This window comes from Hypanus sabinus, chromosome 10, assembly GCF_030144855.1.
Source record: "Hypanus sabinus isolate sHypSab1 chromosome 10, sHypSab1.hap1, whole genome shotgun sequence".
NCBI classification, from domain to species: Eukaryota; Metazoa; Chordata; class Chondrichthyes; order Myliobatiformes; family Dasyatidae; genus Hypanus; species Hypanus sabinus.
This window is the reverse complement of record NC_082715.1, coordinates 156,891,882-156,910,031: the sequence shown is the minus strand read 5'-3', so window position 1 is coordinate 156,910,031 and position 18,150 is coordinate 156,891,882. Positions and strand designations below refer to the sequence as shown.

At 55.6% G+C, this 18,150-nt stretch overlaps 2 protein-coding genes across 2 annotated transcripts in view; one reads left to right on the top strand and one right to left on the bottom strand.

Annotated features, from left to right (window-relative positions):
• Positions 1-18,150, top strand: part of LOC132401264 (glutathione hydrolase 5 proenzyme-like) — a 195,785-nt gene that overhangs the window by 122,921 nt on the left and 54,714 nt on the right. The window lies entirely within an intron of this gene.
• On the bottom strand, positions 14,184-17,678 carry LOC132401265 (uncharacterized). Its single transcript, XM_059983297.1, has 2 exons — positions 16,771-17,678; positions 14,184-16,646 (listed from the first exon to the last, which is right to left on the bottom strand). Exons 1-2 carry the CDS (start codon positions 16,820-16,822, stop codon positions 15,700-15,702), a joined length of 999 nt encoding a protein of 332 aa, XP_059839280.1. The 5' UTR covers positions 16,823-17,678; the 3' UTR covers positions 14,184-15,699.

The window sequence follows — 18,150 nt, the reverse complement described above, 5'->3', positions numbered from 1 at the left end:
TCCATACACTATCCTGAATCCCCAAACCCCTCCCATACACTGTCCTGAATCCCCAAACCCCTCCCATACACTGTCCTGACTCCCCAAACCCCTCCCATACACTGTCCTGACTCCCCAAACCCCTCCCATACACTGTCCTGAATCCCCAAACCCCTCCCATACACTGTCCTGACTCCCAAACCCCTCCCATACACTATCCTGACTCCCCAAACCCCTCCCATACACTGTCCTGACTCCCCAAACCCCTCCCATACACTATCCTGAATCCCCAAACCCCTCCCATACACTGTCCTGAATCCCCAAACCCCTCCCATACACTGTCCTGAATCCCCAAACCCCTCCCATACACTGTCCTGACTCCCGAAACCCCTCCCATTCACTGTCCTGAATCCCCAAACCCCTCCCATACACTGACCTGAATCCCCAAACCCCTCCATACACTGACCTGAATCCCCAAACCCCTCCCATACACTGACCTGAATCCCCAAACCCCTCCCATACACTGTCCTGAATCCCCAAACCCCTCCCATACACTGTCCTGACTCCCCAAACCCCTCCCATACACTGTCCTGACTCCCCAAACCCCTCCCATACACTGTCCTGAATCCCCAAACCCCTCCCATACACTGTCCTGAATCCCCAAACCCCTCCCATACACTGTCCTGAATCCCCAAACCCCTCCCATACACTATCCTGACTCCCCAAACCCCTCCCATACACTGTCCTGAATCCCCAAACCCCTCCCATACACTGTCCTGAATCCCCAAACCCCTCCCATACACTGTCCTGAATCCCCAAACCCCTCCCATACACTGTCCTGACTCCCCAAACCCCTCCCATACACTGTCCTGCATCCCCAAACCCCTCCCATACACTGTCCTGACTCCCCAAACCCCTCCCATACACTGTCCTGAATCCCCAAACCCCTCCCATACACTGACCTGAATCCCCAAACCCCTCCCATACACTGACCTGAATCCCCAAACCCCTCCCATACACTGACCTGAATCCCCAAACCCCTCCCATACACTGTCCTGAATCCCCAAACCCCTCCCATACACTGTCCTGAATCCCCAAACCCCTCCCATACACTATCCTGACTCCCCAAACCCCTCCCATACACTGTCCTGAATCCCCAAACCCCTCCCATACACTGTCCTGAATCCCCAAAGCCCTCCCATACACTGTCCTGACTCCCCAAACCCCTCCCATACACTGTCCTAAATCCCCAAACCCCTCCCATACACTGTCCTGACTCCCCAAACCCCTCCCATACACTGTCCTGGCTCGCCAAACCCCTCCCATACACTGTATTGACTCCCCAAACACCTCCCATACACTGTCCTGACTCCCGAAACACCTCCCATACACTGACCTGACTCCCCAAACCTCTCCCATACACTGTCCTGACTCCCCAAACTCCTCACATACACTGTCCTGACTCCCCAAACCCCTCCCATACACTGTCCTGACTCCCGAAACCCCTCCCATACACTGTCCTGACTCCCCAAACCCCTCCCATACACTGTCCTGACTCCCCAAACCCCTCCCATACACTGTCCTGAATCCCCAAACCCCTCCCATACACTGTCCTGAATCCCCAAACCCCTCCCATACACTGTCCTGACTCCCCATCCCCTCCCATACACTGTCCTGACTCCCCAAACCCCTCCCATACACTGTCCTGAATCCCGAAACACCTCCCATACACTGACCTGACTCCCGAAACACCTCCCATACACTGACCTGACTCCCCAAACCTCTCCCATACACTGTCCTGACTCCCCAAACTCCTCACGTACACTGTCCTGACTCCCCAAACCCCTCCCATACACTGTCCTGACTCCCGAAACCCCTCCCATACACTGTCCTGACTCCCGAAACCCCTCCCATACACTGTCCTGACTCCCCAAACCCCTCCCATACACTGTCCTGACTCCCCAAACCCCTCCCATACACTGTCCTGAATCCCCAAACCCCTCCCATACACTGTCCTGACTCCCCAAACCCCTCCCATACACTATCCTGACTCCCCAAACCCCTCCCATACACTATCCTGACTCCCCAAACCCCTCCCATACACTGTCCTGAATCCCCAAACCCCTCCCATACACTGTCCTGAATCCCCAAACCCCTCCCATACACTGTCCTGACTCCCGAAACCCCTCCCATACACTGTCCTGAATCCCCAAACCCCTCCCATACACTGACCTGAATCCCCAAACCCCTCCCATACACTGACCTGAATCCCCAAACCCCTCCCATACACTGACCTGAATCCCCAAACCCCTCCCATACACTGTCCTGAATCCCCAAACCCCTCCCATACACTGGCCTGACTCCCCAAACCCCTCCCATACACTGTCCTGACTCCCCAAACCCCTCCCATACACTGTCCTGAATCCCCAAACCCCTCCCATACACTGTCCTGAATCCCCAAACCCCTCCCATACACTGTCCTGAATCCCCAAACCCCTCCCATACACTGTCCTGAATCCCCAAACCCCTCCCATACACTATCCTGACTCCCCAAACCCCTCCCATACACTGTCCTGAATCCCCAAACCCCTCCCATACACTGTCCTGAATCCCCAAACCCCTCCCATACACTGTCCTGAATCCCCAAACCCCTCCCATACACTGTCCTGAATCCCCAAACCCCTCCCATACACTATCCTGACTCCCCAAACCCCTCCCATACACTGTCCTGAACCCCCAAACCCCTCCCATACACTGTCCTGACTACCCTAACCCCTCCCATACACTGTCCTGAATCCCCAAACCCCTCCCATACACTGTCCTGAATCCCCAAACCCCTCCCATACACTGTCCTGAATCCCCAAACCCCTCCCATACACTGTCCTGAATCCCCAAACCCCTCCCATACACTGTCCTGAATCCCCAAACCCCTCCCATACACTGTCCTGAATCCCCAACCCCTCCCATACACTGTCCTGACTCCCCAAACCCCTCCCAAACACTGTCCTGACTCCCCAAACCCCTCCCATACACTGTCCTGAATCCCCAACCCCTCCCATACACTGTCCTGACTCCCCAAACCCCTCCCATATTCTGTCCTGACTCCCCAAACCCCTCCCATACACTGTCCTGAATCCCCAAACCCCTCCCATACACTGTCCTGACTCCCCAAACCCCTCCCATACACTGTCCTGCATCCCCAAACCCCTCCCATACACTGTCCTGACTCCCCAAACCCCTCCCATACACTGTCCTGAATCCCCAAACCCCTCCCATACACTGACCTGAATCCCCAAACCCCTCCCATACACTGACCTGAATCCCCAAACCCCTCCCATACACTGACCTGAATCCCCAAACCCCTCCCATACACTGTCCTGAATCCCCAAACCCCTCCCATACACTGTCCTGAATCCCCAAACCCCTCCCATACACTATCCTGACTCCCCAAACCCCTCCCATACACTGTCCTGAATCCCCAAACCCCTCCCATACACTGTCCTGACTCCCCAAACCCCTCCCATACACTGTCCTGCATCCCCAAACCCCTCCCATACACTGTCCTGACTCCCCAAACCCCTCCCATACACTGTCCTGAATCCCCAAACCCCTCCCATACACTGACCTGAATCCCCAAACCCCTCCCATACACTGTCCTGAATCCCCAATCCCCTCCCATACACTGTCCTGACTCCCCAATCCCCTCCCATACACTATCCTGAATCCCCAAACCCCTCCCATACACTGACCTGAATCCCCAAACCCCTCCCATACACTGTCCTGAATCCCCAAACCCCTCCAATACACTGTCCTGACTCCCCAAACCCCTCCCATACACTATCCTGAATCCCCAAACCCCTCCCATACACTGTCCTGAATCCCCAAACCCCTCCATACACTGTCCTGAATCCCGAAAACCCTCCCATACACCGTCCTGAATCCCCAAACCCCTCCCATACACCGTCCTGACTCCCCAAACCCCTCCGATACAGACCTGAATCCCCAAACCCCTCCCATACACTGTCCTGACTCCCCAAACCCCTCCCATACACTGTCCTGAATCCCCAAACCCCTCCCATACACTGTCCTGACTCCCCAAACCCCTCCCATACACTGTCCTGACTCCCCAAACCCCTCCCATATACTATCCTGAATCCCCAAACCCCTCCCATACACTGTCCTGACTCCCCAAACCCCTCCCATACACTGTCCTGAATCCCCAAACCCCTCCCATACACTGACCTGAATCCCCAAACCCCTCCCATACACTGTCCAGAATCCCCAAACCCCTCCCATACACTGTCCTGAATCCCGAAACCCCTCCCATACACTGTCCTGACTCCCGAAACCCCTCCCATACACTGTCCTGACTCCCCAAACCCCTCCCATACACTGTCCTGACTCCCCAAACCCCTCCCATACACTGTCCTGACTCCCCAAACCCCTCCCATACACTGTCCTGACTCCCGAAACTCCTCCCATACACTGTCCTGAATCCCCAAACCCCTCCCATACACTGTCCTGAATCCCCAAACCCCTCCCATACACTATCCTGACTCCCCAAACCCCTCCCATACACTATCCTGACTCCCCAAACCCCTCCCATACACTGTCCTGAATCCCCAACCCCCTCCCATACACTGGTCCTGAATCCCCAAACCCCTCCAATACACTGTCCTGACTCCCCAAACCCCTCCCATACACTGTCCTGAATCCCCAAACCCCTCCCATACACTGTCCTGACTCCCCAAACCCCTCCCATACACTATCCTGAATCCCCAATCCCCTCCCATACACTGTCCTGACTCCCCAAACCCCTCCCATACACTGACCTGAATCCCAAAACCCCTCCCATACACTGTCCTGAATCCCCAAACCCCTCCCATACACTGTCCTGAATCCCCAAACCCCTCCCATACACTGTCCTGAATCCCGAAACCCCTCCCATACACTGTCCTGACTCCCCAAACCCCTCCCATACACTGTCCTGAATCCCGAAACCCCTCCCATACACTGTCCTGACTCCCCAAACCCCTCCCATACACTGTCCTGAATCCCCAAACCCCTCCCATACACTGTCCTGAATCCCCAAACCCCTCCCATACACTGTCCTGACTCCCCAAACCCCTCCCATACACTGTGCTGAATCCCGAAACCCCTCCCATACACTGTCCTGAATCCCCAAACCCCTCCCATACACTGTCCTGAATCCCGAAACCCCTCCCATACACTGTCCTGACTCCCCAAACCCCTCCCATACACTGACCTGACTCCCCAAACCCCTCCCATACACTGACCTGAATCCCCAAACCCCTCCCATACACTGTCCTGAATCCCCAAACCCCACCCATACACTGTCCTGAATTCCCAAACCCCTCCCATACACTGTCCTAAATCCCCAAACCCCTCCCATACACTGTCCTGACTCCCCAAACCCCTCCCATACACTGTCCTGAATCCCGAAACCCCTCCCATACACTGTCCTGACTCCCCAAACCCCTCCCATACACTGTCCTGAATCCCCAAACCCCTCCCATACACTGTCCTGAATCCCCAAACCCCTCCCATACACTGTCCTGACTCCCCAAACCCCTCCCATACACTGTGCTGAATCCCGAAACCCCTCCCATACACTGTCCTGAATCCCCAAACCCCTCCCATACACTGTCCTGAATCCCGAAACCCCTCCCATACACTGTCCTGACTCCCCAAACCCCTCCCATACACTGACCTGACTCCCCAAACCCCTCCCATACACTGAACTGAATCCCCAAACCCCTCCCATACACTGTCCTGAATCCCCAAACCCCTCCCATACACTGCCCTGAATCCCCAAACCCCTCCCATACACTGTCCTAAATCCCCAAACCCCTCCCATACACTGTCCTGACTCCCCAAACCCCTCCCATACACTGTCCTGACTCCCCAAACCCCTCCCATACACTATCCTGAATCCCCAATCCCCTCCCATACACTGTCCTGAATCCCCAAACCCCTCCCATACACTGTCCTGAATCCCCAAACCCCTCCCATACACTGTCCTGAATCCCCAAACCCCTCCCATACACTGTCCTGAATCCCCAAACCCCTCCCATACACTGTCCTGACTCCCCAAACCCCTCCCATACACTGTCCTGACTCCCCAAACCCATCCCATACACTGTCCTGAATCCCCAAACCCATCCCATACACTGTCCTGAATCCCCAAACCCCTCCCATACACTGTCCTGAATCCCCAAACCCCTCCCATACACTGTCCTGAATCCCCAAACCCCTCCCATACACTGTCCTGACTCCCCAAACCCCTCCCATACACTATCCTGAATCCCCAAACCCCTCCCATACACTGTCCTGACTCCCCAAACCCCTCCCATACACTGTCCTGAATCCCCAAACCTCTCCCATACACTGACCTGAATCCCCAAACCCCTCCCATACACTGTCCTGAATCCCCAAAACCCCTCCAATACACCGTCCTGAATCCCCAAACCCCTCCCATACACTGTCCTGAATCCCGAAACCCCTCCCATACACTGTCCTGAATCCCCAAAGCCCTCCCATACACTGTCCTGACTCCCCAAAGCCCTCCCATACACTGTCCTGAATCCCCAAACCCCTCCCATACACTGTCCTGAATCCCCAAACCCCTCCCATACACTGTCCTGACTCCCCAAACCCCTCCCATACACTGTCCTGACTCCCCAAACCCCTCCCATACACTGTCCTGACTCCCCAAACCCTCCCATACACTGTTCTAACTCCCCAAACCCCTCCCATACACTGTCCTGACTCCCCAAACCCTCCCATACACTGTTCTGACTCCCCAAACCCCTCCCATACACTGTCCTGAATCCCCAAACCCCTCCCATACACTGTCCTGACTCCCCAAACCCTCCCATACACTGTTCTGACTCCCCAAACCCCTCCCATACACTGTCCTGACTCCCCAAACCCTCCCATACACTGTTCTGACTCCCCAAACCCCTCCCATACACTGTCCTGAATCCCCAAACCCCTCCCATACACTGACCTGAATCCCCAAACCCCTCCCATACACTGTCCTGAATCCCCAAAACCCCTCCAATACACCGTCCTGAATCCCCAAACCCCTCCCATACACTGTCCTGAATCCCGAAACCCCTCCCATACACTGTCCTGAATCCCCAAAGCCCTCCCATACACTGTCCTGACTCCCCAAAGCCCTCCCATACACTGTCCTGAATCCCCAAACCCCTCCCATACACTGTCCTGAATCCCCAAACCCCTCCCATACACTGTCCTGACTCCCCAAACCCTCCCATACACTGTTCTGACTCCCCAAACCCCTCCCATACACTGTCCTGAATCCCCAAACCCCTCCCATACACTGTCCTGACTCCCCAAACCCTCCCATACACTGTTCTGACTCCCCAAACCCCTCCCATACACTGTCCTGACTCCCCAAACCCTCCCATACACTGTTCTGACTCCCCAAACCCCTCCCATACACTGTCCTGAATCCCCAAACCCCTCCCATACACTGTCCTGAATCCCAACCCCTCCCATACACTGTCCTGAATCCCCAAACCCCTCCCATACACTGACCTGAATCCCCAAACCCCTCCCATACACTGACCTGAATCCCCAAACCCCTCCCATACACTGAGCTGAATCCCCAAACCCCTCCCATACACTGACCTGAATCCCCAAACCCCTCCCATACACTGTCCTGAATCCCCAATCCCCTCCCATACACTGTCCTGACTCCCCAAACCCCTCCCATACACTATCCTGAATCCCCAAACCCCACCCATACACTGACCTGAATCCCCAAACCCCTCCCATACACTGTCCTGAATCCCCAAACCCCTCCAATACACTGTCCTGACTCCCCAAACCCCTCCCATACACTATCCTGAATCCCCAAACCCCTCCCATACACTGTCCTGAATCCCTAAACCCCTCCCATACACTGTCCTGAATCCCGAAAACCCTCCCATACACCGTCCTGATTCCCCAAACCCCTCCCATACACCGTCCTGACTCCCCAAACCCCTCCGATACAGTCCTGACTCCCCAAACCCCTCCCATACACTGTCCTGACTCCCCAAACCCCTCCCATACACTATCCTGAATCCCCAATCCCCTCCCATACACTGTCCTGACTCCCCAAACCCCTCCCATACACTGTCCTGAATCCCCAAACCCCTCCCATACACTGTCCTGACTCCCCAAACCCCTCCCATACACTGTCCTGACTCCCCAAACCCCTCCCATACACTATCCTGAATCCCCAAACCCCTCCCATACACTGTCCTGACTCCCCAAACCCCTCCCATACACTGACCTGAATCCCCAAACCCCTCCCATACACTGTCCTGAATCCCCAAACCCCTCCCATACACTGTCCTGAATCCCGAAACCCCTCCCATACACTGTCCTGACTCCCGAAACCCCTCCCATACACTGTCCTGTCTCCCCAAACCCCTCCCATACACTGTCCTGACTCCCCAAACCCCTCCCATACACTGTCCTGACTCCCCAAACCCCTCCCATACACTGTCCTGACTCCCGAAACTCCTCCCATACACTGTCCTGAATCCCCAAACCCCTCCCATACACTGTCCTGAATCCCCAAACCCCTCCCATACACTATCCTGACTCCCCAAACCCCTCCCATACACTATCCTGACTCCCCAAACCCCTCCCATACACTGTCCTGAATCCCCAACCCCCTCCCATACACTGGTCCTGAATCCCCAAACCCCTCCAATACACTGTCCTGACTCCCCAAACCCCTCCCATACACTATCCTGAATCCCCAAACCCCTCCCATACACTGTCCTGACTCCCCAAAACCCTCCCATACACTGTCCTGAATCCCCAAACCCCTCCCATACACTGACCTGAATCCCCAAACCCCTCCCATACACTGTCCTGAATCCCCAAAACCCCTCCCATACACCGTCCTGAATCCCCAAACCCCTCCCATACACTGTCCTGAATCCCGAAACCCCTCCCATACACTGTCCTGACTCCCCAAAGCCCTCCCATACACTGTCCTGAATCCCCAAACCCCTCCCATACACTGTCCTGAATCCGCAAACCCCTCCCATACACTGTCCTGACTCCCCAAACCCCTCCCATACACTGTCCTGACTCCCCAAACCCCTCCCATACACTGTCCTGACTCCCCAAACCCTTCCATACACTGTTCTGACTCCCCAAACCCCTCCCATACACTGTCCTGACTCCCCAAACCCTCCCATACACTGTTCTGACTCCCCAAACCCCTCCCATACACTGTCCTGAATCCCCAAACCCCTCCCATACACTGTCCTGACTCCCCAAACCCTCCCATACACTGTTCTGACTCCCCAAACCCCTCCCATACACTGTCCTGACTCCCCAAACCCTCCCATACACTGTTCTGACTCCCCAAACCCCTCCCATACACTGTCCTGAATCCCCAAACCCCTCCCATACACTGTCCTGAATCCCCAAACCCCTCCCATACACTGTCCTGAATCCCCAAACCCCTCCCATACACTGACCTGAATCCCCAAACCCCTCCCATACACTGACCTGAATCCCCAAACCCCTCCCATACACTGACCTGAATCCCCAAACCCCTCCCATACACTGACCTGAATCCCCAAACCCCTCCCATACACTGTCCTGAATCCCCAATCCCCTCCCATACACTGTCCTGACTCCCCAATCCCCTCCCATACACTATCCTGAATCCCCAAACCCCTCCCATACACTGACCTGAATCCCCAAACCCCTCCCATACACTGTCCTGAATCCCCAAACCCCTCCAATACACTGTCCTGACTCCCCAAACCCCTCCCATACACTATCCTGAATCCCCAAACCCCTCCCATACACTGTCCTGAATCCCCAAACCCCTCCCATACACTGTCCTGAATCCCGAAAACCCTCCCATACACCGTCCTGAATCCCCAAACCCCTCCCATACACCGTCCTGACTCCCCAAACCCCTCCGATACAGACCTGAATCCCCAAACCCCTCCCATACACTGTCCTGACTCCCCAAACCCCTCCCATACACTGTCCTGAATCCCCAAACCCCTCCCATACACTGTCCTGACTCCCCAAACCCCTCCCATACACTGTCCTGACTCCCCAAACCCCTCCCATACACTATCCTGAATCCCCAAACCCCTCCCATACACTGTCCTGACTCCCCAAACCCCTCCCATACACTGTCCTGAATCCCCAAACCCCTCCCATACACTGACCTGAATCCCCAAACCCCTCCCATACACTGTCCTGAATCCCCAAACCCCTCCCATACACTGTCCTGAATCCCGAAACCCCTCCCATACACTGTCCTGACTCCCGAAACCCCTCCCATACACTGTCCTGACTCCCCAAACCCCTCCCATACACTGTCCTGACTCCCCAAACCCCTCCCATACACTGTCCTGACTCCCCAAACCCCTCCCATACACTGTCCTGACTCCCGAAACTCCTCCCATACACTGTCCTGAATCCCCAAACCCCTCCCATACACTGTCCTGAATCCCCAAACCCCTCCCATACACTATCCTGACTCCCCAAACCCCTCCCATACACTATCCTGACTCCCCAAACCCCTCCCATACACTGTCCTGAATCCCCAACCCCCTCCCATACACTGGTCCTGAATCCCCAAACCCCTCCAATACACTGTCCTGACTCCCCAAACCCCTCCCATACACTGTCCTGAATCCCCAAACCCCTCCCATACACTGTCCTGACTCCCCAAACCCCTCCCATACACTATCCTGAATCCCCAATCCCCTCCCATACACTGTCCTGACTCCCCAAACCCCTCCCATACACTGACCTGAATCCCAAAACCCCTCCCATACACTGTCCTGAATCCCCAAACCCCTCCCATACACTGTCCTGAATCCCCAAACCCCTCCCATACACTGTCCTGAATCCCGAAACCCCTCCCATACACTGTCCTGACTCCCCAAACCCGTCCCATACACTGTCCTGAATCCCGAAACCCCTCCCATACACTGTCCTGACTCCCCAAACCCCTCCCATACACTGTCCTGAATCCCCAAACCCCTCCCATACACTGTCCTGAATCCCCAAACCCCTCCCATACACTGTCCTGACTCCCCAAACCCCTCCCATACACTGTGCTGAATCCCGAAACCCCTCCCATACACTGTCCTGAATCCCCAAACCCCTCCCATACACTGTCCTGAATCCCGAAACCCCTCCCATACACTGTCCTGACTCCCCAAACCCCTCCCATACACTGACCTGACTCCCCAAACCCCTCCCATACACTGACCTGAATCCCCAAACCCCTCCCATACACTGTCCTGAATCCCCAAACCCCACCCATACACTGTCCTGAATCCCCAAACCCCTCCCATACACTGTCCTAAATCCCCAAACCCCTCCCATACACTGTCCTGACTCCCCAAACCCCTCCCATACACTGTCCTGAATCCCGAAACCCCTCCCATACACTGTCCTGACTCCCCAAACCCCTCCCATACACTGTCCTGAATCCCCAAACCCCTCCCATACACTGTCCTGAATCCCCAAACCCCTCCCATACACTGTCCTGACTCCCCAAACCCCTCCCATACACTGTGCTGAATCCCGAAACCCCTCCCATACACTGTCCTGAATCCCCAAACCCCTCCCATACACTGTCCTGAATCCCGAAACCCCTCCCATACACTGTCCTGACTCCCCAAACCCCTCCCATACACTGACCTGACTCCCCAAACCCCTCCCATACACTGACCTGAATCCCCAAACCCCTCCCATACACTGTCCTGAATCCCCAAACCCCTCCCATACACTGCCCTGAATCCCCAAACCCCTCCCATACACTGTCCTAAATCCCCAAACCCCTCCCATACACTGTCCTGACTCCCCAAACCCCTCCCATACACTGTCCTGACTCCCCAAACCCCTCCCATACACTGTCCTGAATCCCCAATCCCCTCCCATACACTGTCCTGAATCCCCAAACCCCTCCCATACACTGTCCTGAATCCCCAAACCCCTCCCATACACTGTCCTGAATCCCCAAACCCCTCCCATACACTGTCCTGAATCCCCAAACCCCTCCCATACACTGTCCTGACTCCCCAAACCCCTCCCATACACTGTCCTGACTCCCCAAACCCATCCCATACACTGTCCTGAATCCCCAAACCCATCCCATACACTGTCCTGAATCCCCAAACCCCTCCCATACACTGTCCTGAATCCCCAAACCCCTCCCATACACTGTCCTGAATCCCCAAACCCCTCCCATACACTGTCCTGACTCCCCAAACCCCTCCCATACACTATCCTGAATCCCCAAACCCCTCCCATACACTGTCCTGACTCCCCAAACCCCTCCCATACACTGTCCTGAATCCCCAAACCCCTCCCATACACTGACCTGAATCCCCAAACCCCTCCCATACACTGTCCTGAATCCCCAAAACCCCTCCAATACACCGTCCTGAATCCCCAAACCCCTCCCATACACTGTCCTGAATCCCGAAACCCCTCCCATACACTGTCCTGAATCCCCAAAGCCCTCCCATACACTGTCCTGACTCCCCAAAGCCCTCCCATACACTGTCCTGAATCCCCAAACCCCTCCCATACACTGTCCTGAATCCCCAAACCCCTCCCATACACTGTCCTGACTCCCCAAACCCCTCCCATACACTGTCCTGACTCCCCAAACCCCTCCCATACACTGTCCTGACTCCCCAAACCCTCCCATACACTGTTCTAACTCCCCAAACCCCTCCCATACACTGTCCTGACTCCCCAAACCCTCCCATACACTGTTCTGACTCCCCAAACCCCTCCCATACACTGTCCTGAATCCCCAAACCCCTCCCATACACTGTCCTGACTCCCCAAACCCTCCCATACACTGTTCTGACTCCCCAAACCCCTCCCATACACTGTCCTGACTCCCCAAACCCTCCCATACACTGTTCTGACTCCCCAAACCCCTCCCATACACTGTCCTGAATCCCCAAACCCCTCCCATACACTGTCCTGAATCCCAACCCCTCCCATACACTGTCCTGAATCCCCAAACCCCTCCCATACACTGACCTGAATCCCCAAACCCCTCCCATACACTGACCTGAATCCCCAAACCCCTCCCATACACTGACCTGAATCCCCAAACCCCTCCCATACACTGACCTGAATCCCCAAACCCCTCCCATACACTGTCCTGAATCCCCAATCCCCTCCCATACACTGTCCTGACTCCCCAATCCCCTCCCATACACTGTCCTGACTCCCCAAACCCCTCCCATACACTATCCTGAATCCCCAAACCCCACCCATACACTGACCTGAATCCCCAAACCCCTCCCATACACTGTCCTGAATCCCCAAACCCCTGCAATACACTGTCCTGACTCCCCAAACCCCTCCCATACACTATCCTGAATCCCCAAACCCCTCCCATACACTGTCCTGAATCCCCAAACCCCTCCCATACACTGTCCTGAATCCCGAAAACCCTCCCATACACCGTCCTGAATCCCCAAACCCCTCCCATACACCGTCCTGACTCCCCAAACCCCTCCGATACAGTCCTGAATCCCCAAACCCCTCCCATACACTGTCCTGAATCCCCAATCCCCTCCCATACACTGTCCTGACTCCCCAAACCCCTCCCATACACTGTCCTGAATCCCCAAACCCCTCCCATACACTGTCCTGACTCCCCAAACCCCTCCCATACACTGTCCTGACTCCCCAAACCCCTCCCATACACTATCCTGAATCCCCAAACCCCTCCCATACACTGTCCTGACTCCCCAAACCGCTCCCATACACTGTCCTGAATCCCCAAACCCCTCCCATACACTGACCTGAATCCCCAAACCCCTCCCATACACTGTCCTGAATCCCCAAACCCCTCCCATACACTGTCCTGAATCCCCAAACCCCTCCCATACACTGTCCTGACTCCCGAAACCCCTCCCATACACTGTCCTGACTCCCCAAACCCCTCCCATACACTGTCCTGACTCCACAAACCCCTCCCATACACTATCCTGACTCCCCAAACCCCTCCCATACACTGACCTGACTCCCCAAACCCCTCCCATACACTGTCCTGAATCCGCAAACCCCTCCCATACACTGACCTGACTCCCCAAACCCCTCCCATACACTGACCTGACTCCCCAAACCCCTCCCATACACTGTCCTGAATCCCCAAACCCCTCCCATACACTGTCCTGAATCCCCAAACCCCTCCCATACACTGTCCTGACTCCCCAAACCCCTCCCATACACAGTCCTGACTCCCCAAACCCCTCCCATACACTGTCCTGAATCCCCAAACCCCTCCCATACACTGACCTGAATCTCCAAACCCCTCCCATACACTGTCCTGAATCCCCAAACCCCTCCCATACACTGTCCTGACTCCCCAAACCCCTCCCATACACTGTCCTGAATCCCCAAACCCCTCCCATACACTGTCCTGACTCACCAAACCCCTCCCATACACTGACCTGAATCCCCAAACCCCTCCCATACACTGTCCTGAATCCGCAAACCCCTCCCATACACTGACCTGGCTCCCCAAACCCCTCCCATACACTGTCCTGAATCCCCAAACCCCTCCCATACACTGTCCTACCTAAACCCCTCCCATACACTGTCCTGAATCCCCAAACCCCTCCCATACACTGTCCTGACTCCCCAAACCCCTCCCATGCACTGTCCTGACTCCCCAAGCCCCTCCCATACACTGTCCTGAATCCCCAAACCCCTCCCATACACTGTCCTGAATCCCCAAACCTCTCCCATACACTGTCCTGAATCCCCAAACCCTCCCATACACTGTTCTGACTCCCCAAACCCTCCCATACACTGTTCTGACTCCCCAAACCCTCCCATACACTGTTCTGACTCCCCAAACCCCTCCCATACACTGTCCTGACTCCCCAAACCCTCCCATACACTGTCCTGACTCCCCAAACCCCTCCCATACACTGTCCTGAATCCCCAAACCCCTCCCATACACTGTCCTGAATCCCCAAACCCCTCCCATACACTGTCCTGAATCCCCAAACCCCTCCCAAACACTGACCTGACTCCCCAAACCCCTCCCATACACTGACCTGAATCCCCAACCCCTCCCATACACTGACCTGAATCCCCAACCCCTCCCATACACTATCCTGAATCCCCCATCCCGCCCCATACACTGACCTGACTCCCCAAACCCCTCCCATACACTGACCTGACTCCCCAAACCCCTCCCATACACTGTCCTGAATCCCCAAACCCCTCCCATACACTGACCTGAATCCCTAAACCCCTCCCATACACTATCCTGACTCCCCAAACCCCTCCCATACACTGACCTGACTCCCCAAACCCCTCCCATACACTGACCTGACTCCCCAAACCCCTCCCATACACTGTCCTGAATCCCCAAACCCCTCCCATACACTGTCCTGAATCCCCAAACCCCTCCCATACACTGTCCTGACTCCCCAAACCCCTCCCATACACAGTCCTGACTCCCCAAACCCCTCCCATACACTGTCCTGAATCCCCAAACCCCTCCCATACACTGACCTGAATCTCCAAACCCCTCCCATACACTGTCCTGAATCCCCAAACCCCTCCCATACACTGTCCTGACTCCCCAAACCCCTCCCATACACTGTCCTGAATCCCCAAACCCCTCCCATACACTGTCCTGACTCACCAAACCCCTCCCATACACTGACCTGAATCCCCAAACCCCTCCCATACACTGTCCTGAATCCCCAAACCCCTCCCATACACTGACCTGACTCCCCAAACCCTCCCATACACTGTTCTGACTCCCCAAACCCCTCCCATACACTGTCCTGAATCCCCAAAGTCCTCCCATACACTGTCCTGAATCCCCAAACCCCTCCCATACACTGTCCTGACTCCCCAAACCCCTCCCATACACAGTCCTGACTCCCCAAACCCCTCCCATACACTGTCCTGAATCCCCAAACCCCTCCCATACACTGACCTGAATCTCCAAACCCCTCCCATACACTGTCCTGAATCCCCAAACCCCTCCCATACACTGTCCTGACTCCCCAAACCCCTCCCATACACTGTCCTGAATCCCCAAACCCCTCCCATACACTGTCCTGACTCACCAAACCCCTCCCATACACTGACCTGAATCCCCAAACCCCTCCCATACACTGTCCTGAATCCGCAAACCCCTCCCATACACTGACCTGACTCCCCAAACCCCTCCCATACACTGTCCTGAATCCCCAAACCCCTCCCATACACTGTCCTACCTAAACCCCTCCCATACACTGTCCTGAATCCCCAAACCTCTCCCATACACTGTCCTGACTCCCCAAACCCCTCCCATGCACTGTCCTGACTCCCCAAGCCCCTCCCATACACTGTCCTGAATCCCCAAACCCCTCCCATACACTGTCCTGAATCCCCAAACCTCTCCCATACACTGTCCTGAATCCCCAAACCCTCCCATACACTGTTCTGACTCCCCAAACCCTCCCATACACTGTTCTGACTCCCCAAACCCTCCCATACACTGTTCTGACTCCCCAAACCCCTCCCATACACTGTCCTGACTCCCCAAACCCTCCCATACACTGTCCTGACTCCCCAAACCCCTCCCATACACTGTCCTGAATCCCCAAACCCCTCCCATACACTGTCCTGAATCCCCAAACCCCTCCCATACACTGTCCTGAATCCCCAAACCCCTCCCAAACACTGACCTGACTCCCCAAACCCCTCCCATACACTGACCTGAATCCCCAACCCCTCCCATACACTGACCTGAATCCCCAACCCCTCCCATACACTATCCTGAATCCCCCATCCCGCCCCATACACTGACCTGACTCCCCAAACCCCTCCCATACACTGACCTGACTCCCCAAACCCCTCCCATACACTGTCCTGAATCCCCAAACCCCTCCCATACACTGACCTGAATCCCTAAACCCCTCCCATACACTATCCTGACTCCCCAAACCCCTCCCATACACTGACCTGACTCCCCAAACCCCTCCCATACACTGACCTGACTCCCCAAACCCCTCCCATACACTGTCCTGAATCCCCAAACCCCTCCCATACACTGTCCTGAATCCCCAAACCCCTCCCATACACTGTCCTGACTCCCCAAACCCCTCCCATACACAGTCCTGACTCCCCAAACCCCTCCCATACACTGTCCTGAATCCCCAAACCCCTCCCATACACTGACCTGAATCTCCAAACCCCTCCCATACACTGTCCTGAATCCCCAAACCCCTCCCATACACTGTCCTGACTCCCCAAACCCCTCCCATACACTGTCCTGAATCCCCAAACCCCTCCCATACACTGTCCTGACTCACCAAACCCCTCCCATACACTGACCTGAATCCCCAAACCCCTCCCATACACTGTCCTGAATCCCCAAACCCCTCCCATACACTGACCTGACTCCCCAAACCCCTCCCATACACTGTCCTTAATCCCCAAACCCCTCCCATACACTGTCCTGAATCCCCAAACCCTTCCCATACACTGACCTGAATCCCCAAACCCCTCCCATACACTGTCCTGAATCCCCAAACCCCTCCCATACACTATCCTGACTCCCCAAACCCCTCCCATACACTGTCCTGACTCCCCAAACACCTCCCATACACTGTCCTGAAACCCCAAACCCCTCCCATACACTGTCCTGAATCCCCAAACCCCTCCCATACACTAACCTGACTCCCCAAACCCCTCCCATACACTGTCTTGACTCCCCAAACCCCTCCCATACACTGTCCTGAATCCCCAAACCCCTCCCATACACTGACCTGAATCCCCAAACCCCTCCCATACACTGACCTGAATCCCCAAGCCCCTCTCATACACTGGCCTGACTCCCCAAACCCCTCCCATACACTGTCCTGAATCCCCAAACCCCTCCCATACACTGACCTGACTCCCCAAACCCCTCCCATACACTGTCCTGAATCCCCAAACCCCTCCCATACACTGACCTGAATCCCCAACCCCCTCCCATACACTGTCCTTAATCCCCAAACCCCTCCCATACACTGTCCTGAATCCCCAAACCCTTCCCATACACTGACCTGAATCCCCAAGCCCCTCCCATACACTGTCCTGAATCCCCAAACCCCT